At 47.0% G+C, this 24,312-nt stretch overlaps 2 protein-coding genes and 1 long non-coding RNA gene across 12 annotated transcripts in view; 1 reads left to right on the forward strand and 2 right to left on the reverse strand.

Moving 5' to 3' along the window:
- LOC111968664 (uncharacterized) overlaps positions 1-1,920 on the reverse strand; it is a 28,996-nt gene extending 27,076 nt beyond the window's left edge. Inside the window, exon 1 of one of the 4 annotated variants that reach the window (XR_002877903.2) lies at positions 1,563-1,920. This is a non-coding gene — a long non-coding RNA (uncharacterized lncRNA). The remainder of the gene's footprint in view (positions 1-1,562) is intronic. The other 3 variants (XR_002877904.2, XR_011480415.1, XR_002877905.2) reach the window with 3 other exon arrangements.
- Positions 71-5,508, forward strand: trmt5 (tRNA methyltransferase 5). Of its 3 annotated transcripts, none has more exons than XM_023994429.2 (5): positions 71-307; positions 2,128-2,756; positions 3,031-3,155; positions 3,257-3,896; positions 4,345-5,508. In XM_023994429.2, the coding sequence occupies exons 1-5, from the start codon at positions 225-227 to the stop codon at positions 4,398-4,400; spliced, it is 1,533 nt and encodes a 510-aa protein (XP_023850197.1). In that variant the 5' UTR covers positions 71-224; the 3' UTR covers positions 4,401-5,508. The 3 variants fall into 3 exon arrangements, with proteins under 3 accessions (XP_023850197.1, XP_023850198.1, XP_023850199.1); XM_023994430.2 differs by lacking the exon at positions 71-307 and adding an exon at positions 1,849-1,938; XM_023994431.2 differs by lacking the exon at positions 71-307 and adding an exon at positions 1,922-1,979.
- Positions 4,402-24,312, reverse strand: part of LOC111968663 (CDK-activating kinase assembly factor MAT1-like) — a 71,465-nt gene continuing 51,554 nt past the window's right edge. For all 5 annotated transcript variants that reach the window (XM_070445151.1, XM_023994433.2, XM_023994434.2 and 2 more), the window contains one exon: positions 4,402-4,916. In XM_070445151.1, the coding sequence (XP_070301252.1) occupies positions 4,841-4,916 (76 nt within the window). In that variant the 3' untranslated portion in view covers positions 4,402-4,840. The remainder of the gene's footprint in view (positions 4,917-24,312) is intronic.

Here is a 24,312-nt window from a genome sequence, read left to right on the forward strand (position 1 = left end):
TCAATACCGACGCAATTCACACGTGATAAACACTATATAGATAGATGAGCCTAACCGAACATCGTCCCACACAATCAGCTGGGAAATTTCACAAACACTTCCAGCTGATTGTGAGGAAACGTGCTTCGGTCAACTACGTTCGGTTATTGTTTACTTATTGTGCATCACGTGCAACACGTCAGGAGATTGAAAATACAAGCTACGGAACCTATTGGCGCCACAAAATGTTGGGTAAACAACACTTTCCTGGGGATACCCCATCCACCTCCTACCATCAAAAAGACCAACAGCACAGAAAACCGGTAAAGTAAGTAAATATCATTTTACTCAACATGCTGGCTTATAGAGACTCTTTTTAGGCAGACTTCTTTTAAACTGAATATCCATGGGGTAACCTTGGTAACAGTCTGATGTTTAGGCAGTTCATTGCTGACACCCCATTCTTCCTGCAGACATCTTTGACTCTTAATACGGAGGGAGATTTTACTGTAATTCTGTTACAAAACTTTGCATCTGTACAGTTCTTCCAGTAAATGTGTTTTTGTAAGATTTTCTGTGTAAGTTGTTCAAAGTAGTCCTAGTGCAGAGTTATGATTTGTTAAAACGTTGAAAGTTTCAGCCTAATTCCGTTAAAGTGGAATGGCCACACACCGAGAACAGCAAAGAAATATGTAGCCTAACAGTCACCATCTGTTTACTCGAGAATAAAAAATAAAAAAAACATTAATTCTAGTGGGTTGTGTACTGTAACTCCCTGGGGCCAAACCACTGTAAAATGTGGACTTGCAATGACAAACAGCATGAGATGAGAATGTGCATGATTCCCAAAGTGCTGAGAGAGACAATGCAAGTGGAACTAAATTTGTCATGTGAATTAGAATTGCACAGATTGAGCATGTGATTCATGTTCACTACCTGTGCCAGTCCTCCTTTTTGACTATTTTACTTTACAGCTGGAGATCAAGTTTCAATATTTAAACAATGTTGCAAATGTCAGGCAGACCACACGTTTTATACAAATCTCCACTATTGAAAACCAATTTCTAGTCTAAAAGTAACGGGAGATAGTAAATATGCATTTCAATGTCATAGCTTTAGCTGGTGGTAACATGTGGAATAGACACCAGCTGGAATGCGGTTTTAACCAATCAGCATCTAGGATTAGACCCACCCGTTTATGCATGACGCTGCGCAGAGTGCCTGGATACAGCCCTTAGCCGTGGTATATTGGCCATATACCCTGAGGTGCCTTATTGTTATTATAAACGAGTTAACAACATAATTAGAGCAGTAAAAAAAAGTGTCATAGCCGTGATATCAGACCGTATACCACGGGTGTCAGCCAATCAGCATTATGGGATAGAACCACCTAGTTTATAATATAGACTGCATAGCTACTAGAAATCAATTGTAGTGGGCTAGATGTAACCGTGGAACATACAAGGGATCCTACGCCTGTTGCAGAAAGAAACGTTAAGAAAATCCTGGATGCCAATAAGTGAGCACACAATTATTAAACTGATGCCTCTTAATTCCTGGCTAGAGGCTGAATGCTCACTTACATTTCCCAGGAGAGGGGTGGTCTCGTTGCCATGATCATGATCAGTGTGAACGGTGGTGCCTTCTACATTGATACTCAGTCTCCGGGTGATTTGCCCTCGAGCGAGAGGTTAGTAGTATGTTACTTACAACAACCAATACAATAGCTACCTCGTCTGTGCAGTTCGTGGTGCCTGGTGAAGACAAGGTTTCCTTTAACCAACAAAATCTACTCCACTATGAGGACCTGTATATGCAACTTCTCGCAGCTGATTTGAGGTGGTCATATGACATGAAAACGCTTCTGGTTTTATTCGTCGCGGATTGGATAGAAATGCACAGCAAGTCCACTAATGATGACGTCTAAACATGCGCGTGCTCTGCAGAAGCGATGTTGAGGTGGGGAATGCGTTTGAATGTTTATGGTTTTACTGAATAAAGTAATGATCTTTCCATGCAATAATATTAACAAAAAGTAATCATTCAATGTTGTTTGCCAATCATTTGTCATATCTATTAGTTTGTCATTTTTCTAAGGTTGATATTTAGGTCATATTTTAAGGAGACCTCTACGATTTGTCTTTGCAGGATTGTTCCTAGTATCTTCTCACTACTACTACAAACTAAAAACTGCGTGAAATCTCGCTATCGATACCGGACCCTGTGTTCAGTGGTCCTGCAGCCGGACCGAGCATCAACTTGTTCTGAGAGTGTTTCGAAGCCGATGCTTGAGCAGCATCAACACAGCGTGATGGATCCCAGCCTATACACAGCTCCTCCTGAGGTCCGAGGTATGACCTGTTTGGATAAAGAAGTCTTCTCCCAGACAGTTATTGTCCCAGCCCTGCGTGTGCCAAAAGAAGTCCTCAATAAATTGGTTAAGAGCCTGAAAAAAGTGGCACTCCAGCGCCCGGGCATACGAAGAGTGGTTGAGATTGAAGGCAGCGATGACGAGAGGCTCTTGTTGCTGGACCCTGCCAGTGTCTCCTCACCCAGCTCATTCAGCGACGCAGAGGCCGAGGCGTTGCAGTCATTTGGAGTACCTCAAGAGCTCCAGCGGTACGAGCTGCGCCTGACCTATGACAACCTGAAGAGTGAGGAGGTTCTGCGCGCTGTGCTGCCAGAAGGACAGGACGTCACCTCGGGGTTTAGTCGAGTGGGTCACATTGCACACATGAACCTGCGGGAGCACCAGCTGCCCTACAGAAACCTCATAGGTGAGTGTGCCACAAACATAATGTACTGTTCTGCATCACAATAAATGTAATACAATCTGTCAGGAGACAGGCATGGGTAACAGTAATGCTATTGACAGGTTATGTATTTTATGCTCTTGAATCCCTGACCACGCTCCCAGGATTGTATTTCCTGAGTGGTCAATTAGCTACAGATGAGTTACGTTAAGTGTGTGTGAGGAAAACAATAGTGCTGATTCATTGTTTTACTGACATGATGCAGTCTTGCTGTCTTCTGTTGCAAATCCATTTCCAGGCCAAGTCATAATGGATAAGAACCCCGGGGTGACCTGTGTGGTCAATAAGACCAACACCATCGACTCCGCCTACCGCAACTTCAAGATGGAGGTGATGGCTGGAGAGGAAAATATGGTGGCTAAAGTAAGTCCTATGAGATTGTGATTTTGATTAAACATATTTTGTCATGAAATCAGAGGCGTGGGCATTGCATTCCTCCCTTACCCTCCCTCTCATTGTTGCAGGTGCGTGAGAACGGCGTGACATACGAGTTTGATTTCTCCCGTGTGTATTGGAACCCTCGTCTAAGCACCGAGCATGAGCGTGTGGTGGCCCTTCTGAAACGCGGTGACACTGTGCTGGATGTGTTTGCTGGCGTGGGTCCTTTTGCCATCCCCGCTGCCCGCCGTGGCTGCACTGTGCTGGCCAACGACCTCAACCCTGAGTCTCACCGCTGGCTGCAGCACAACTGCAAACTGAACAAGGTGGAGCGTAAGGTCACTACCTTTAACCTGGATGGCAGGGACTTCATCCAGGGGCCACTGAAGCAGCAGCTGCCTGTCATGATGAAGGGGAAAGCCAGTGTGCATGTGGTCATGAACCTTCCTGCCTTGGCCCTGGAGTTCCTGGATGCCTTCAGAGGCCTGCTGGACCAGGGACTTTCCTGTGATGTGAATCTGCCGCAGGTGCACTGCTATGGGTTCTCTAAGGAGGATGACCCCCAGAAAGACGTGGTGGAAAGGGCCTCAGCCAGCCTGGGGTTCTCCCTAGAGGGGCTGTGCTCTGTGCATCTAGTGAGGAACGTGGCCCCCAACAAGGAGATGATGTGTGTGAGCTTCACCATCCCCAAAGAGGTTCTCTTCAGCAGAGAGAGCACACAGACAGGTGAGCTTTCATTCACACAGCACCAGGGTTGGCGTTAATTCCACAAATTCAATTCAGACTCCAGGTCAGTCTTTGAATTCAGAGATTTCAATCTTCAATATTATCCAACAAATTCCAATTCAATTCCCTCAGGCTTATGTCACTGTTCTGACAGCCTAGCTGTATTGGAAATAGAAGTTGAAATTATTTAAAACAAATCCTGCAGTCAATTTGATACTAAGTGCATTAATTCCATTAGCTGGGAAATGTACAAATAAAAAATTCCGAAGATTATATCAAACAGTCCAAATTCCAATGCAATAACTTGAAGATTGAATTCAAATAAAATTCAAGATTTGAAATGTCACATTTTAATTTGAATTGTCCCCAACCCTAAACAGTACAACACACATGCACTCTCTGAAAGACTGTAGACTGCAAATACTAATACCATTTGTCCTCTCCTCAGAAGCCATAGAAGAACCAGCACCAAAGAGACAAAAGTGTGAGGAGACAACAAATTGAATATATTTTACCAAGGAGCTCATTCTGAGACCTTGAATTTTATTTTTGATCTTTGAACTCTGTTCATGTTATTTTATAATAGTGTCAATAAGGCTGACATGATCTAAATCATGGTTATGCCTTGACCTAAAAAGAACATAAACAGGTATGTGTTGACTGTATTTGAAATACTGGTCCATTATCCAGGTCCCACAAATAGGCATTGTTTCAATAGTTTTCTTATCCAACAATGAGCTTCATTGTGTTTTTGTTTTTTTAATAAAAAAATAAGATCATACAAAAATGGCAACATATACATCCTGATCTGACTTCAGACCGAAGTACACTGTCCATAGCTCCCTCCACAATGTAAAACAGGGGGGTAATTTGAATCCTGTGATAATTGACAGCTTCATATTTCTGAGTTTCTGGGTCAGTCCAGTAACGGCATCCTGGATGGCTCAATGACACACAAGTCCTGAGTTGTATCCTCCAGCCATGTCCTGGGGCTGGGCAATGCGCACGTGGTTCAGATACCTGCAAACAGAAAGAGAGAAGAAACATCAGTTAAAAATATAATTTTGCAACATCCTAATGTAAGCACCTATAGTCTTATCCCCTCTCCTTCAACATCCCTATATTAGCATCACTGCTACTGTATATGTGATGTAAAGATCAATCGACAGTCTTCATAGGTGGTGAGGCCTTTAAAAATGACCCAGGCTACACTGGACACAACGGCGTTGATGTGAAGTGTTTCTTGAGCATGGGTTGATTTTTATCCAGACACTTAGCCCACACCCAAGGTTTTTCTAGCCCTCCAGAATCCCCTCAGCCCCATTTTATTTATTTAACCAGGCACATTGACTGAGAACACATTCTAATTTACAGGGAGAGGAAGAGGGACAGTCCACCCCCCCAAACCTCTTTCTCAACGCTAAGGATCTGGATCACGTTCTGCGCATGTGTTATTTTACGCACACATTCGTTTTTCTAAGTAACTGCTGCCCCTCCCTTCACGTTTCACTTTTTAACTTACCCTCTTCTGAACCATGATGATGTAGCTTATGTCTCTGCCTCATATTTCTGAACAGCTGAAATAAAAACCCTGCTGGTTTTATAAAGCATATATTATGAAGGCTATAACCTTTGTCAGTCTGTTGTAATGGACATTGCACAAGCAGGGTGCATTCCTTACACTTGAGAAACAACAAAATCAGTGTTTTGTGGTTAAGCTAATCTTTATAGCTGCTGCCATATCATACTTTCTGAAAAGAATAACACTGCCTCCTGGCAACTTAGTCAATGTTTGCAATGATGATGAAAAAAATAATTCAATTGCTAATTAGACTGCGTGGCTGTCTTACTGCATTCCACCTCTGGGCAGCCGAGCGTGTATCCGGACTGGTAAAAAGAGTGACAATGGGCGTGTTCATTTTGTATCGACAGGTGCCAGACTTATGCCATGCTGATATCATGGCAATAGTAATATGCTGCATGTAACTCAACAGCTAAGAAGAACATGAAATCACTAGACTGTCGTGATTTTGTTCAATACTGACAATTTATACGAACATGTCGATAATGTATTTTGTGTAAAACATGTAAATAGCTGCATGTAGCCTACTACCCTCCTGAAGAAAAGAAAAAACATGAAATCACACTTATGTTTACTGAGGCATGGAATGCAATAGTTGGAACAGTTGTGTACAACATGAAGTTTGTAGGAAATCACGCTTATACTTAATAGCCTACTGAGGGAATGCAATAGTTTGAAAAGTTGTTTGTACAACATGACATTTGTAGGCTACACCAGTGACCAGACAAATGGCGACCAAGGACGTGAGAGCGGCAGCGGAGCACTCAGCACAGCAGCTACGTAGGCAGCGGAACACTCAGCACAGCAGCTACGTAGGCAGCGGAGCACTCAGCACAGCAGCTACGTAGGCAGCGGAGCACTCAGCACAGCAGCTACGTAGGCAGCGGAGCACTCAGCACAGCAGCTACGTAGGCAGCGAGCAACTCCGCACAACCAGCTACGTAGGCAGCGAGCACTCAGCACACAGCTACGTAGGCAGCGGAGCACTCAGCACAGCAGCTACGTAGGCAGCGGAGCACTCAGCACAGCAGCTACGTAGGCAGCGGAGCACTCAGCACAGCAGCTACGTAGGCAGCGAGCACTCCCACAGCAGCTACGTAGGCAGCGGAGCACTCAGCACAGCAGCTAACGTAGGCAGCGGAGCACATCAGCAACAGCAGCTACGTAGGCAGCGGAGCACTCAGCACAGCAGCTACGTAGGCAGCGGAACACTCAGCACAGCAGCAGAGCACTCAGCACAGCAGCTACGTAGGCAGCGGAACACTCAGCACAGCAGCTACGTAGGCAGCGGAACACTCAGCACAGCAGCGGAACACTCAGCACAGCAGCTACGTAGGCAGCGGAACTCAGCACAGCAGCTACGTAGGCAGCGGAGCACTCCGCACAGCAGCTACGTAGGCAGCGGAGTGTGCACATGGCAGAAATAAATGTTTTTAGCCAGGACAAAGTGGGATACAGAAACTCTACCTGTAGCCACTCCATATAGCATTCTAGGTGTATTTTATTTTTAAGTGTGTACAGATGTAGCCCTAGCCCACCAAGGACCCTATTCAGCTTTTCAGAAGATGGCAAGTCACTGTTTATTTTCACTCTGAGCTGTAGATGGAAAAACAGCCGAGCTGTCGACTTAGACCCTAGTCCATGGTGACCAGTGCTCTTCCACTAGGGGGGGTTGGGGTGTGACCTATAGCCCTACCCTCTCTAATCCTTCCTCCTCACACACACACTCAGGTCCTGGGCTGTCAGTCAGCTCAGTGGGCACTAGGGGAACGACACCCCCCCCCTCCTCCTCTTGGCCTCCCTCAGTGGGTTCTACAGTCTCTGGCTACTAAGCTAACATAGTCCTCAAGCGACTGAGGTCCAAAGCAACAAAGACAGCACACACTCACCCCCCTCCTTTCCCACACTCACAGCCCCAGCAAAAAGTGCTAAAGCCCCCACACGAGTCAGGCTTTGTGCCCCCTGTCCCTGAGAGCCAGGGAAACTTCAAAGTGAAATAGGAAGCGAGAGCACAGACAGCCCTCTGATTTGTGCTCCGGTTCAGTCTGCTTTACAGAGTAACCCAACACCTGTGGGGAGGCTCAGAGAGAAACTGGGAGGGAGGAGGAGGTGTGTGTGTGTGGAGTATGTGTTTATGGAGCATTTCTTTTTGGCAGTTTGCATGCGTACCGGTGTGTCAGTGTGTATTTAACATTGTTTTCCCTCATGAATTTCCATGATATTAGTCTATTTTCCATATATTGTATATCTAAAAATCAACTGCTAAGCATAATATATACATGGTCATTAATATGGCATTTACTAATGTGCTATGCACTTACATTAACAGAAAAGGAAGTCTAGTCATCAGTGGTTAAGTTCCAGACATACAAAGAGAGGGCAGATCGGGTTTTGTACATAAAGACCACTCTTCACCCACTAGAGAAACAACACAAGTCCAAAACAGGCATCGCAGTGATTATTAATAATAACTTCATTAAGCACGAGCCCAGTAGCCGGTCCTTCACGGCGCACTTGAGGGAGGCCTTCTCCGATGGCTTCCTGCTCCTCTCCCCACAGCAGATGAGTGCCATCTATTGATTATATTGTACTGGGCCTTTTTAACGGTGAAAAAGTGGTCTATTTCCAGTCCGGCTAAATCTGCTCTTCCTGCTAATCTAATCCCCAAGCTACACATGTGGTCATTCCTTCCAAGAAAGCTGAGAGCCATGTAACTTTATACCAGCCTGCCCCTAAGGAAGGAGGAGAAGAGGAGAGAGAATAATGGGGGGAGAAGGAGCAAGAGATGGAGAGAGAAAGAGCAGGAGGATGCAGAGTGAAATCACCTTTGGGTATCATCACCAGCCAGTCCTCTAGTCTACAGCTGTTAAACCAACAGTCTGTCTGCTCCCCCTAACACCACCCGTTAGTTCAGTACTGCTCCATTAACTCTGCTCCCCCTAACACCACCCGTTAGTTCAGTACTGCTCCCCCTAACACCAACCGTTAGTTCAGTACTGCTCCCCCTAACACCACCCGTTAGTTCAGTACTGCTCCCCCTAACACCACCCGTTAGTTCAGTTCTGCTCCATTAAATCTGCTACCCCTAACACCAACCGTTAGTTCAGTTCTGCTCCCCCTAACACCACCCGTTAGTTCAGTACTGCTCCATTAATCTCTGGCTCCCCCTAACACAACCGTTAGTTCAGTTCTGCTCCCCTAACACACTCGTTAGTTCAGTACTGCTCATTAACTCTGCTCCCCCTAACCACCCGTTGGTTCAGTTCTCTCCATTAACTCTGCTCCCCCTAACACACCCGTTAGTTCAGTTCTGCCCATTAACTCTGCCCCCCTAACACCACCCGTTAGTTCATACTGCTCCATAACTCTGCTCCCCCTACACCCACCCGTTAGTTCAGTACTGCTCCATTAACTCTGCTCCCCTAACCCAACCGTTAGTTCAAGTATTCTCGCTCCCCTAACACAAACGTTAATTCAGTTCTGCTCCATTAACTCTGCTCCCCTAACACCACCCGTTAGTTCAGTACTGCTCCATTAACTCTGCTCCCCTAACACCACCCGTTAGTTCAGTACTGCTCCATTAACTCTGCTCCCCTAACCACCACCCTTAGTTCAGTACTGCTCCATTAACTCTGCTCGCCCCCTAACACCACCCGTTAGTTCAGTACTGCTCCATTAACTCTGCTCCCCCTAACACCACCCGTTAGTTCAGTACTGCTCCATTAACTCTGCTCCTGTAAGTGCATCTCGTCCCAAAGCTCTACTTTATACACACACCAGCATAGACGCTTCCAACGAATGCACACACACACACACTTCAGCAATCCATCACATCACCCTTCTCTTTAGCGGAAATAACACTGACTGTACTTGACACTGAATACACAGACAGAGGAAGACTACAGACATACAATGAATATACAGACAAATATTTCACTGACTCTTGGTAGAACATTTGCAAACATGCAATGAAGTTTGGTACACACCGCGATAGACTGACTACTATACATACTGTGTGAATGAGACACTTAACAGTATACAGGGTGCACTGAACCAGCTTTGACAAAGTTAGACTTACACCTCCCTCCCCCCTCCTTCCCTCCCTTACCCCTCGTTCTTTTTCTCCCAGAGGACTGGCTGCCTTTTGTTCACAGGCCTCTGAAACCCAAGCCGTTTCGGCCGGTAACATCTTTCACTCTCCCCGGAGAGTCCCCAATGGAGCATTAACTGCAACTCGATCTGGGCCTTTTCAAAGCCTCCTGTTATTGGGTAAATATGGGTCACTTTGGAATGGTCCATTATGTCGCTTAGGGGGGCGGGAATAGACTAATGCAGACGATAGAGATGACTGAATGACATTTGTGAGCATGGGTGATTTTAGTTGGTTCTTTAGTTCATACAAAAACCCATGATGACACATGTGCCCCATGGATCCTATGGACTGCCAAGCTCTTTGTTATTCAACATTTATCTTTGTTATACTACATTGTCCTAAACTTTTGAATAAACTAAATCAGATGAGGCATGGCAACGGCAAACTGTAAGGAACCTACTGTTAAATCTAAAAACATGAGTGTCTTGGATGAGTGAATTACCACAATGAACAATATTCTCACTGATGGAGTAATCAAAATATTATTCTAGAACCCCTGTTTCTCAGTATTCATGCTACCATCCACCCCTTTCTGAGAGCCAAACGACTCCAAACTGCTGGAGCTAACAGCACATTTCCTCTCTGGTTTGGAACGGTGAATACCTGGGCAATTTATCCTGCTAACGCTAATAATAGTCTTGGATTTCCCACCTGGACCACAAAAGTATTCCCTGCTCCCTTTGCCTGGAAAATTACACGCCGGCGGCCCATGCTAAAATGTTCCGGAAGATTCCGCGTGGATTCCAGCTGAGTGTAACTTCTCTGTGTTCAGTTTCAAGTTTAATTGTCACACATGAACAAGACAGGTTGTGTGTGTGGAAGGCAGGAAGGGTGTTAGACTTCTTCAGTAAAATAGCTGCAGGACTGAGAGAGTGAAAAAAGCCTAGATTGGAGCAGCTATATTATGTGAAGGACTGGCAGGCTGGCTGGATCAGGGCTCCTGTCTAGACTCCATGTGTTGGCTGTGGGGAAACTCAGCCATGATGGAAAGAAAAGTTCAGATATAATGCTGCCACGCCTGCCTATAGATTATGACCATCACTTAGTGGTGCCCTCACAAACCACATACAGACATGACAAAGCATTAAATGTGGACCAGCCTTACACATTGCTGATTGAAACTATGGGGTTTGTCAGGTTGCATTCCCATATTAAAACATCTCTGTATACCTTAAGCAGGTCTGAGTGGGTTGTGCTCTTGTACACAATAGGGTATCAGTATAAATGATCTGCACTGTGTGAGAGAGTGCATAATAGAAGCTCTTTCCTATCAGAAAAGCCGTGAATCACTGAAGCATGGCGTCTAGTAGCGATGGCCAGCTGCTGTTACAGCATGTCTCTGTCTCCCTCCCTCTGCTCCTGCACTTTACTTTCACAAAGGTCTGGTCACTGACCCCAGACCAGGCTGCAGCTCAGCACCTGTCTGCTCCTAGACCACACTCTCTGATCCTGGGACTGCAGTAGTTTTTTTGCTGCACAAAGGATCAAAGAGATGCGTTACTTCCCATGACTCATGTCAGAGACTGAGCATCCTAACTCGTCACTAGCGCGCTATGGAACAAAACTTGGAGAATTCTACTCTGTGTATGGTGCGAAAAACAATGTTGAAACTCAATAAATTTTCACCTATCGGAGACTCTATGGCCTCCTGGTTGAAGATGGCGGAGCTACTGTAAGATATTAAGGCTGAGGTGTAAGGTGAGAGTTAAGGTCAGTGGTTGGGAGGCCCTGGCTGGATCTCTCCACAGAGGCCTGTTTCATACTTCTGAAAGGCCAGTCATGAGCCTCTTGGACAGCAAGCCTCATGTCCGGAAGTCTTCCTTTAGCGCTCCGATCCAGCAGAGTTTGGGAATCCTGGCCTGGGAATGGGGGGGGGGGGGTGGTGGTGCAGAGCCACACACCTGTCGGATGATTTGTCATTATAGAGGGGTCAGCACTCAGCTGTCACCCCCTAATCACCCTCCTCACCCCGCCCCGCTCCTCCAAAAACACCCCCTGCATTCCTTAGCAAGCTCCAGTTACACACACTCACAACTCCACTACCCCTCCCCTGCTGCCCTAAGAACAGCGCTGTGCAGGACCGAGCCAGAGACTGTGTGTGTGTGTATGTATGTATACACACACGTTACAGGGTACAGTGCCCTGCGTATCTTTCCCAAAACCGTAATAACAATACACTTCCTCTGCAAAAACAATACAGCAGAATTTCCTAAAAGGTATGCAAGCTAAAACCCTGGAACACATCCAGCCGGGCCAGGAACAAAACCCCTGCAGTGGAGCCAAACATAGAACGCTCTCACAGGTATACTATATCTGTCAACAGCAGCCTTTCATCATCGGGGGCCAGAGGCCAGTCTCGTTTCCCTGGGATGGAGTTTCCTCCAGGACATGGTAGTGTGAGATTCTATCCTCCACAACCATTAGGATGATACGACACGGCCCAAAACCTCCTGTTGTACACAGGACACTCAGTCTGAGTGACAAGTCTACACACACTCGGTCACTACTAGGCTAGGCCATCGACTCCTTTTCCATGATCATATATCTTATCACTAGCGGGTCAACCCCACTGACAGATAGGGTGTGTCTGTGTCTCTCAGAGAGCCATACGGAGTATCACTAACACTTAGTTAAGAGGGGACCACTTTTAGGGTGTTAACACAATCATTGTAAGACACTTAACAATAACCCTTATAGAAATACTCACTCATTTTGCAGTGATTGACAACTAGCAATCACAACTTGTAAGGACAGTTTATATGAAACCACAGCAAAGGGGTATGAATGACGCAGGTAGTTGTGTGTCTGATATGAAGGCATTATAAAGAACAGAGGCTTATGCTGATGCCTAAATCCTGAGTTTCTTCACAAAGCGTCAACTGTCACTGCTCATCCAGGATGGTCACAGACCTGTACTTCACCCGTCTGGCCTGATGGGGGCGGTAGAGGCTGCCTGACAGGACATCAATGGCATGGAAACCCACCACAAACTAGCCACTTGATACAGGAACCCACATTTCAAGGCAGTGAGATGCCTGGCAGGTACTGAGTATCCATCTATCTATCTATCCCCTGGAGAGCAGGGAGAATACTGTGGGCGGGGGGAAATTAGCAGTGTCCTCGTTAACCAAATGGGTCCGTAAACAATGGAAGGGCATATGCTCTTCACAGAATGGCTGTTAGCGCCAGACAGACCCACAAACACACACACGGGAGTATTGGTTGTCATATGTAGCATATTGTAAATAGAACACCGGAACACTGTGGAAGAAAAGCCTTTTCCCAGGTGGGTTCCAAAACACTGGTATCAGTTTACACAGCACCTCGAGCTATAGGGAGAAGCAAGAGCATTTCAATTAGTGAAAGAGGGAGGGAGAGAGAAAGAAAAACACAAAGAGACAGAAAGGGGGGGTGGATTCATCCATCATACTGGAGAGGTACCCACTACAAGTCCCCACAGCGCAGCCCCAGATGACGGGAGTTTGTTTTCTCTCCCTAGCTCTTAAGAGGGGAAAATGAGCCAGCTAATCCCACTGTACATCACAGAGCCCTGGGCCCCGGGGGGGGGGGGGGCACAGGACTCTACTGTGCCAATATGGTGTGTGTGTGTGTGTGTGTGTGTGTATATAGCTAGGGTGAGAGTCGCCCCATTCGGTTGACATCAAAGCCTACACCCCTGACTGACTGACAGTCCCAGTCCTGCCTACACCCCTGACTGACTGACAGTCCCAGTCCTGCCTACACCCCTGACTGACTGACAGTCCCCGTCCTGCCTACACCTCTGACTGACTGACAGTCCCAGTCCTGCCTACACCCCTGACTGACTGACAGTCCCAGTCCTGCCTACACCCCTGACTGACAGTCCCAGTCCTGCCTACACCCCTGACTGACTGACAGTCCCAGTCCTGCCTTACACACCTCTGCACATATTGGGTTAATGTATAAATAGTTCGGAGATATCACCACTCGCTCTCTCTTTTGGGAGTTGACCCTACAGCCTCCAGCCAGCGCCACAAATAAACAAAGGGGGGAGTAGGCAGGCAAATACCCACCCCTGGTTATCCCTGGCCTGCCCTGGTGGTGTCTCCTTCCCTGGGGCTTGGCTGGTCTGTTCGTGTGCCTGTGTGGGAACACCACCCACCCGCCTGGGGAAGGGGCTGGCAAGGGGCCCTCATAATAAAAACTAAAACAGCCGTCTCTTTCAGAACCCAGTGAAAGACTGGCGTGGCCATGGCGACCCATCTCTATCTGCTGTTTTTATTTTAAGACTAACCCATGAAGCTAAAGAGCTTTCTACTGTAAGAGACGTCTCCTCCTCCAATCCACTGGCCTAATGACTCACACTCAAGAATCAATCAATATTTGCACAGATTGCATTAAGAGACAACAGATCCAGTTCATACAGAGCCATACTGTTCTGCTCCCGTTTCCTACAACAGAGAACATTATGACTGCAGGTCAGGATAAGGAGTGGATACTGTACTATACAACATTCACACAACCCCCTGGTATTAGCCCAGCTACCCCTGTAGCGGAGAGAAGAACCACACATACACTAACCCCTATTTCCTGGCTTCCCCACAAGAGTAGTACAGTGTCTGGCCATGCAAGAGTAGCTATACTATACTAGTAGCTATACTATATCAGAGATGAGAGCTGATCATGTGCTGAGAGTGATGCTGGGGAAAACACAGTTCATCCTGTGGGTTTGCAAGTCAAATAACCCTGCTTTAAAGATCTGGTTCCCACATTCTGACATAGTTCCTGCAGTATCTTTTGGCTATGCAAATGTCAAATCTGTGAGCTACAGCTGTCGTTCATGCTCTCTGCTCTGAGAGGGTGTGGATAGAGCATCCAGAGAGGCAGTAACTTGCAATGGTAGACTTCATCCAGCTAGCTGCTAGCACAACTAGGCCATTGCCCGAATCTGACAGCCTGAGCTTTTGAGAAACATAAATATTTGTTACACACAATGATCCTATAGCATACATCTCTATGATTAATTATTGTAATGTTGGACATTCCAAAATCGCCTCAAAATCTAGAAATAAGTTGAGACGGATTATGTAATTGTAGTAAAACCAGATCAAAGGCTTGGGTTCATCTGAGGTCATACTATACAGCGCCTTTCTTACCTTCATCCAGCCCCATAACGCAACCATCAAAGCTACATATCGTGTGCGAGCACACAGTATTTGAGAGGCCTTCACTGTGAGGTTTCATTCACTCGGCTCCCTCTGTCCCAGGACAGCCCTCCAGGTCCCTGTGAAGACCTCTACCCCTCCGTCCCCCTGCCCTCCCAGAACCCGGCCCATCAAATTGACTTGATGCCAGCTGGGATCAGAGAGCCGGGGCCGTATGGAAAAGCCATTTTAGGCCATTTTGTGTAGAATGAGCAAGCAGTCCATCTGGAGTGGTCCTCCTCAGCCCAGCACACGCCTGCTGCTCTCCACACTAGGAGAGTGGGAGACGCACGGGAGCCACAGTGACTGAGATTTACTGTCTCCTACTACTAGAGGGAAGGAAGGAGAGGGAGGGAGTGAGTTGGACACGACTTAAACCTTGTTTAATGTAGGGGAGAGGTTGGGAAGCCAGAGGTGAGAGGTCATAGTGGGTAGTGAGCCAGGTTTAGTTGACCTTGGAACTCCTACATCCTGCAGAGCAGCGCCAGAGCCGGGAGAGAGAGATGGAGTCAGACCTGGAGTCAGGCCAGCCTGGGACTGAGATCTAGGAGGGACGCCTGCCAGAAAGTTATGATTGTCACAGCTCCTCAGCCAACACTGCCTCTCACACACACACACACACTTTACTTATGTACACACACACACAGTCAAAGCTAGACAGCTAGGTGGAGAACACAGGCAGGAGTACACCACCCAAAAACCCATCACTCCCAGCCAGATCAGGCCTCAAAGTCAGTACACCTTCAACACACAGTGTGTGTGTGTGTATTATGAAGCAGAAAAGCTCTCTATGACCAGGGAAAGACTAGGAACGCCACTGTGGTAGCTTGACAACAAAGCTCCTTTCTCTCTATATGTCCCAATCAATCCCCTCCATCCATCCCTCCCTCAGAGAGAGCTTGAACCCTTCAGCCAGACTCCAGTGAGTCTGACGAGCCTGCATGGCTGAGGAGCACTACTTCCTGGTCTGCAGCTCAGGGTCCCCTGGAGAGGAGCTCCAGACTAAACACCCCACCCACCCTCCCCGTTACATCGCTCAGCTGCTCCCCTTCACTCCGAGCAAGCGACGAGAGACGACCACCTCATAACCAACAACCAACCACCCCCGACAGAAACCTCACTTTTTCCACCAATTAAGGAGAGCAGGGAGGGGAGGAGAAGAGGATGAGGGGGTAAAACTTCAAAATATTATCCACATTGGCATTTAGCGTAGCACGTTGAGCAACCGCTGTCACAGTGATGGACTAATTTCAGGGTGACCTGCGCCAATACAAACAACTGCTCTTTCTAGCTTTCATTGTCAGCACTTGAGGTTTTAGTCGAAGTTTTGAGTATGGCGCTGCCAATGTCTCCTTCTCCCTCTTTCCTCACACAGGATTAGTCCTTGTCCAAGATTTACTCCCCCCTCCCTTCTCTTTGGAGCGGCAGAGAACTTGGGTCTTTCATCGCCTACACAGTCAGAGCTTAGGAAGTGCACCAGTAAACAAACACACACACACACAGTAGACATGTGTAAGCACACAAAATGTACTCCATCCATTCCTCAAAGACTCACAACCGCATGTGCGCATGCTCACGCACACGCACACACACACACACACACACACACACACAGCCGCACAGAGAAAAAAGGTTCTGACATCAAAGACCAGGACACATAAACAAGCTCTCTCTTTCCATTTTTCAAAGATACACACACTCAAGACCAAAACAAACCTTCTCTAACACACAAAATGGACAGAACTTCCAAAACAGTAACACATGTTCATATACCATCATTCAGGTTATTTTATCTACAGGCAGCAGAAGCACAGATACTAAAATAGTGTCCCTCTGCAGTTTGTGGTTGTTGTGCGGAATCAAGTGGTGAAAGTTTCAAGATGCAGGTCCCAGCCATGTCATTAGGAGTGAACCAGGTCTGAGGTGAGGTAGCGTTCCAGAAGGGGACAGTATTGACCCAGTCACACTCAGGACTACAGTAAGCTACCTGGTCAAACTACACCTTCAGGGGTCAAGGTGACAGTGGAGGAAAAGGCCTCATCCCCTGGCCTATGAGAATTCACATTTTAATATGTTAAGGTAATGCACAGCAACAGGTATTTTCAGAGCATAGCATGTTAATGCATGGACATGTGTATATGCCAATCAATGAGACAGAATGACTGACACTTCCTTTTCATAAAATGTCTTCACACTATAGAGGGCCTCCTCCGTTCTGTGGTTTCTCGCACACACACACACAGACAGACGCATTCAGACATGCACGTACACACATCAGGGGAAGGGTGTTTCTGAGATTGTACGTGTGTGTGTGTGTGTGGGGGGGGGGGGGGGTGGAAGCTGAATGGACACTTTCAAAGGTCCCCATTGCCTGAACATGCAGCCTTTTCTCTCCAGTATTGAAGCAGCTGTCTTTAATAAGACCACAGCCCATATTTATTCAGGTACAGCAGAGAGAGGGAGGCGTGGCCCTTCTTTTTCCTGGCAGCCGCACAGCGCTCCTGCGGTTTTTTGGGGGGCAAAGGGACAAGGCGAAAGAGACGGAGAGAGAGGGAAACACACACACAGAGTGAGAGTGGGGGGAGGGAGGCCCTAGCATAAAAAGCAAGGCTCCGCTCGCATCCTGTGCAGAGCCGGGCCCCAGAGGCCCCAGGGCCACAGGGGGGGTGTGTGCGGCTATGCGCTCAACTCTCCCGTCCCTCCAGACTCCCCTGTCCAAGACAAATCACCAGTGGTGCTGCTGTCACCATGGGCCCTGACCAAGACAAACAGCCCTGTTTAAAATAAGACCCTAGCCCCTCCTTCCCTAACCATAACCCCTTCACTCACTCTCTCACACACACACACACACACACACCCCATAGGTCAAAAGACAGACTCTGGCCCAACCCTGCACTGGAGAACTCCCTTTCAACCTCTCCACCCTCTCCATAACCTCCGTGTATTCTCCACATGCCGTTCAACTCTCACCACATCACAGCACTTCTGTTGTGGCCAAAAATGCAGAGTGGGACATGTGAATGTGTATGACCTGTGCACATTTTTGGTGTGTGCCTGAGACTGTGTGTGTGTGTGTGTGTGTGTGTGTGCGTGCGCGCACCACCACCACCCCGTGTGCATAAACTCTGAACTTAGCTGAATCACAAAACTGCCAACAATGCAGAAGTGTCAGCAGAATTCCAGCTCCTGCTAACAGAGCATACTGCATCATGGGAGTTGTTGTTTATTTGTCAGACTGGGCTACAGTAGTCGGTCGCTGCCTGCGCCAGAGGGACTGGTGTTCATCATTGAGGAGACTAATTTATCTCAGGTGGCAGAGCCCTTCCCTTCCCCTCCAGCCCTAGTCCTGCAGGACCCCTGAACTGCTGACACCAGACCCCCTGTGTCCCACCCTCCTCTTCCCCCTTCCGTCCCCCTCTCATCAGTCAGCTCCAGCATGCGGCAAACATTTTGAGATGTGTTTCATCTGCATATTGATCAGCCTAGCCAAAAGAACCAAAACCTCAGCATTACACTGCATACATAATGTAAAAGTAGAACCAGTTATTCTACTCAACTCTCCTGCAATCCATTAAGGAAGGCTTCACTTCAATTAGGTGGTTCACGAGTTCATTATGGAAATCAAAAGGGCATTTTTTATTACATATTAAAAAAACTAAACTCAATGGAAACTCATTATCCCTCACAAGGGTTCGAAAATCTTCCTTGCAAATTGCAATATGATCAACTGGAAGCCACATAAAATAAAATATCTGCTGAATGACAGTTACTATGAGGTGGAAATGACAAAGGCTCATCTCTTTTCACCAATGAGAACACCCTTATTTGTCTGCATATGCCCCTCTAAGCCAATTGGAGCTCTCCTGGCCGGTGGGAGGGCCTTAGTGCCAGCCTGTCTCCGTGCAGACAGACGGTTGGGCTGGGTGCGGTCTGATGGATGGGCTGTGTTGTGAGGAGTGGGCCCGATGGCGTCGAGGAGCGATTGGCCCAGGGGCCCGGCTTTGGGGAAGGCACTTCCTGTGTGTGCTGAAGAACGATGAGGTCCAGGCAAGGCAGGGCTGGGTACAGGGGAACGCTGGCTGTTTGCCCCTTAGAACAAAACCTTCCCCCCACCACTCCTCTCACAGCTAATCAAGTGGGACTTCAGAGAAAAGACCCAGACTTCCAGGCGAGCCTGTACCCTCTGTTCCCCTCTCATACCCCCCCTGTCCCCAACAAGTATACTGTGCCACCCAGACTGTCTGTACAATCATTTTAATTTTATGATGTACATTACTGTGCTGTGCCTATGGACGCATCATATCACTAGGCATCTCTAGATCCTTCTCTCTGGATGTAGTCTACCACAGTGGATGTAGTCTACCACAGTGCCATCCGTTTTATCACCAAAGCCCCATATACTACCCACCATTGTGACCTGTACGCTCTCGTTGGCTAGCCCTCACTACATATCCGTCGCCAAACCCACTGGCTCCAGGTCATCTATAAGTCTTTGCTAGGTAAAGCCCCGCCTTCTCTCAGCTCACTGGTCACCATAGCAACACCCACCCGTAGCACGCGCTCCAGCAGGTATTTCTCACTGGTCATCCCCAAAGCCAACACTTCCTTTGGCCGCCTTTCCTTCCAGTTCTCTGCTGCCAATGACTGGAACGAATTGCAAAAATCTCTGAAGCTGGAATCTTATATCTCCCTCTTGAACTTTAAGCATCAGCTGTCAGAGCAGCTTACCGATCATTGTACCTGTACACAGCCAATCTGTAAATAGCACACCTGACTACGTCATCCCCATATTATTACTTACCCTCTTGCACCCCGGTATCTCTACTTGCACATCATCATCTGCATATCTATCACTCCAGTGTTAATGCTAAATTGTAATTATTTTCACCTCTAGGGCCTATTTATTGCCTACCTCCCTACTCTTCTACATTTGCACACAATGTACATAGATTTTTCTTTTTTTTTGGAGGTCAGGGACCCCCAGATAGCATATGAACACGTCATGTGTAGAATTGTAGGAAATTTGCTTTAAAACCACAACATTTTCTCAGCCTCATGGCAAAATGTGTAGAATAGCATGAGATTAGCTATGAAACTGCATGGCCTGGAGGTAGGTGGCCCGGGGCCCCAGATTTAGTCATCTGGCCCTGGATGGCAAAACCCTGAACAAAGTTACTAATATAAATACCCAGAATCCATCCTGTGGAGGACAAGGTAGGTAATTATGCATAATACAGAACAAAGACCACCAATAAGGACCCAGTGATTGATGACATAGTTTAACTTTACAGGAGGTAAAGCTATAAAATATGCGTATTTGACACAAAGATGAACTGTACTAGTTGTTCAGGCTCTGATCTTGTTGCATCTTGATTACTGTCCAGTAACATAGTCAGGTGCATCAAAGAAAGACCTAGCAAAGTTGCAGCTGGCTCAAAATAAAGCAGCACGCCTTGCCCTTAACTGCACACATGGAACTAACAACATGCATGAAAGTCTCTCGGTTGAGGAGAAATGGACTTCTTCTCAAGAAACATTTGTGTGTTAAAATGCCTAACCACTTGTACAATCTATTTGCTTACACTTTAAAAACAGACATACCCCACCACACATGCCACTATGGGCACTTTAAAAACAGACAGACATACCCCACCACACATGCCACTATGGGCACTTTAAAAACAGACATACCCCACCACACATGCCACTATGGGCCCTTTAAAAACAGACAGACAGACCCCACCAGACACGCCACTATGGGTTTCTTCACCTTACCCAAACCAAAACACGATTTAATGCGTTGCTCAGATAATGTAAAGACCTACGTCATTGTGGAATGCCTTGCCACTAAAGTTGAAAAAATAACATGAATCACAGTGCCTCTCCTCTTTCTAAATATCTAATTTAACTGGATATAAGATTGTATATATGAATCATGTGGAAATAGTATTTTGTTGTCTCGGTGTCTTTCCAATTTATTTTTATTGATTTAAAAAAGTGAATTACATTTTTTAAATGAAATTGTCTGTACTTTGTCATGCATTTCTACGTTTTATGTGGACCCCAGGAAGAGTAGCTGCTGCATGGGCAGTGGCTAATGGGGATTCTAATAAACTAAACCGGTGTGTGTGTGTCTCTCCAATCATTTACCAATCAACTGGAGCTTTAAGTGGATTCATCCAGAAACACCAGCGTGGTACAGTGGGTGGCCAACCAAATTACCTAAACGACATCACTGCCGTTTGGTAAACTCGCAGGCACGCCAAACGACCCACATTAATCTGTAGCTATCCTCTAATGAGAAAATATGCTGTGCCAACCAGTTAGCATCACTTGCAATTTCTCTTCCAATCAAGTGAAAAGCTTGACCTGAGCAGGCAGCTAAATAGATCTGATATCTACATATTCTCTTCCAATCCATAAAGGTTGAAAGGGGTTTCATATGTCTGCCTTGCCTCGCAGTCGAAAGACTGACTTCAGTTTCTCACGCCCTTGACCGTGGTCATTGAGCGAGAAATGTGATCCTTCTTCAGGACGTTTGCAGCACTGTTCGATCTGGGCCGGTGCCATTAGCCGCCATAAAGGGATTTTCCACACAGCCGGGTGGCCTTGTTCTCTACTGACTCGTAGTCTGGTTTTAAAGCATTTAGACTGGAAGGAAAGTAATGACAGTCTGGATGACAATGAAACAAACAGAGAATTAAAGGAACAGAGATCATGTCTAAACAAAAACAGACTCGGGGGGGAGACAGATGAGAAAGAGAGCGAGAGACAGAGAGAGAGAGACACAGAGAGCATTACAGTGAGAGTGGAGCTGATGAAAACCAACTGAACTAGTAGCGTGTCCTCTGGCATCAGACTGCTGCTCTAGCGCATGCTGCTGGCCGGGCAAACATAGACAATCAAATAGAATGACCAAAGCTGGGTCTAAAACAACCAACACACAGCCCAGTGTGAAAACAGCTCAAAACTATTTTTCAGTGGTATTGGGTTATCTAACATACCACTATATTCTGTGATAATAAAATCAAGACATTTCTCAGTGGAAATGCAAACAAACAAAACTTCTTACAATAGTCACATATTTCCTACACAAAAACACTCTCCCTCACATGCGCACAAGTTTTTCTGCTGCTGCCACTCAACCTTTAACCCTGTGATGCCAGTGACCCGTGCGGCCTCTCCCCTCCCATTCATCCCTACAACACTGCAGCCCCACCACAAGCTAATCAAACCCAGACCAGCCACTCTCCCCATCCATCTTCTTTCAGCACTATATTACTCACCCAGACAGACTAAGATAGCGGGATGTTTGTGTGTGTGTGTGTGTGTGTGTGTGTGTGTGTGTGTGTGTGTGTGTGTGTGTGTGTGTGTGTGTGTGTGTGTGTGTGTGTGTGTGTGTGTGTGTGAGAGTGGTGGGAAGAGAGGCAGACAGAGAGGCAGCCAGAGAGGCAGACAGAGAGGCAGACAGAGAGGCGACAGAGAGGCAGACAGAGAGCAGACAGAGAGCCAGACAGAGGCCAGACAGAGAGCCAGACAGAGAGCCAGACAGAGATAGGCAGAGAGAGAAACAGAGAGAGGAGAGAGAGAGAGAGAAGAGAGAGAGATGTATGTGTACAGACTCAGTGAGCATAGCCTTGCTATGAGAAAGGCCGCCGTAGGCAGACATGGCTCTCAAGAGAAGACAGGCTATGTGCACACTGCCCACAAATGGGTGGAAACTAAGCTGCACTTCCTAACCTCCTGCCCAATGTACGACATAGAGACACATATTTCCCTAAGATTACACAGATCCACAAAGAATTCGAAAACAAACCAAATTTTGATAAACTCCTATATCTACTGGGTGAAATTCCACAGTGTGCCATCACAGCAGCAAGATTTGTGACCTGTTGCCACAAGAAAAGGGCAACCAGTGAAGAAAAACACCATTGTAAATACAACCCATATTTATGCTTATTTATTTTCCTTTGTGTACTCTAACCATTTGTACATTGTTTACAACACTGTATATATACATACTATGACATTTGTAAAGTCTTTGTTTTGAAACTTCTGTATGTGTAATGTTTACTGTTAATTTTATTGTTTATTTCACTTTTGTATATCATCTACCTCACTTGCTTTGGCAATGTTAACACATGTTTCCCATGCCAATAAAGCCCCTTGAATTGAATTGAATTGAATTGAGAGAGAGAGACAGAGACACACAGAGAGAGAGAGAGAGAGACAGAGACAGAGAGAGGAGAGAGAGCGAGAGAAAGCACAGAGAGAAGACACACACAGACAGAGAGACACAGACACAGAGAGACCACAGACAGAGAGAGAGAGAGAGACCACGACAGAGAGAGAGACACAGACAGAGAGAGAGGCACAGACAGAGAGAGACAGAGAGAGACAGAGAGAGAGCGAGAGAGAGCGAGACAGAGACACACACGACAGAGAGAGGCACAGACAGAGAGAGAGACACAGACAGAGAGAGAGACACAGACAGAGAGAGAGACACAGACAGAGAGAGAGACACAGACAGAGAGAGAGGCACAGACAGAGAGACAGGCACAGACAGAGAGACAGGCACAGACAGAGAGACAGGCAGACAGAGAGACAGAGAGACAGAGAGAGACAGAGAGACAGATACAGAGAGGCACAGACAGAGAGACAGAGACAGAGAGAGACAGAGAGAGAGAGACAGAGAGATACAGAGAGAGAGAGCGTTCCCCAACTCCCACATTACCATCTCCACTCTGCTGCCCCGCAAAGACTTTCGTCCCCGTATCATTCTGAAAGTCACCGCTGACATTACCAGAGGGTGTGGCCTACTCCCGAACGTGCACGTTGCTCACCACCCAACAATCACCCCAGAGCATCTGCACGACCACTCCCACCTGAGGAAGCAGACAGTAGGATGTTTGCCAAGTCTCTAAAGGACGTGGACCTTGGTAGACAAATACCCATGCCGCACTGGACGAGGACCACCCAGAGACCCTACAGACCACTGCACCACCAAGGAGCCCCAGGCCCCTTCAACGCCCCCAGACCCAGCGCACCGCACAGGCCCCACCCACCACCAGAGCATCACCACTTCCATCGGCTTAGCCAGACCGGACCGGGCCCAGCCTACTACCCCGCACCAGACCACCACCCCTACCAGACAGAGAGGAAGCCCCACGGCCCAGAACTGGCCCTCCTCCACTCCACAGGGCCCAACAGCAGGACAGCGCAGCTACGCAGAGGTCGTCAGAGGACAGGAGAACCCTGTAGGATTAAGTGAGATTAAACAGCTCCTCAATACATCTGCACTAAACACACACGGACGCATGCATGCACACACACACATCTATTGTACTAGAATTGACTTGTTCATAAATATGAATATTTATATATACAACAGAAAGAATGTTAGCTGTTATCCTGTTTATCTCACTCTTAACAACTTATTAGTTAGTAGTTACTGTATTCTGACTGCTATTCTTTCTTTTTGGACATGAAATCACTGTC

Source organism: Salvelinus sp. IW2-2015, linkage group LG9, assembly GCF_002910315.2.
Source record: "Salvelinus sp. IW2-2015 linkage group LG9, ASM291031v2, whole genome shotgun sequence".
NCBI lineage: Eukaryota > Metazoa > Chordata > Actinopteri > Salmoniformes > Salmonidae > Salvelinus > Salvelinus sp. IW2-2015.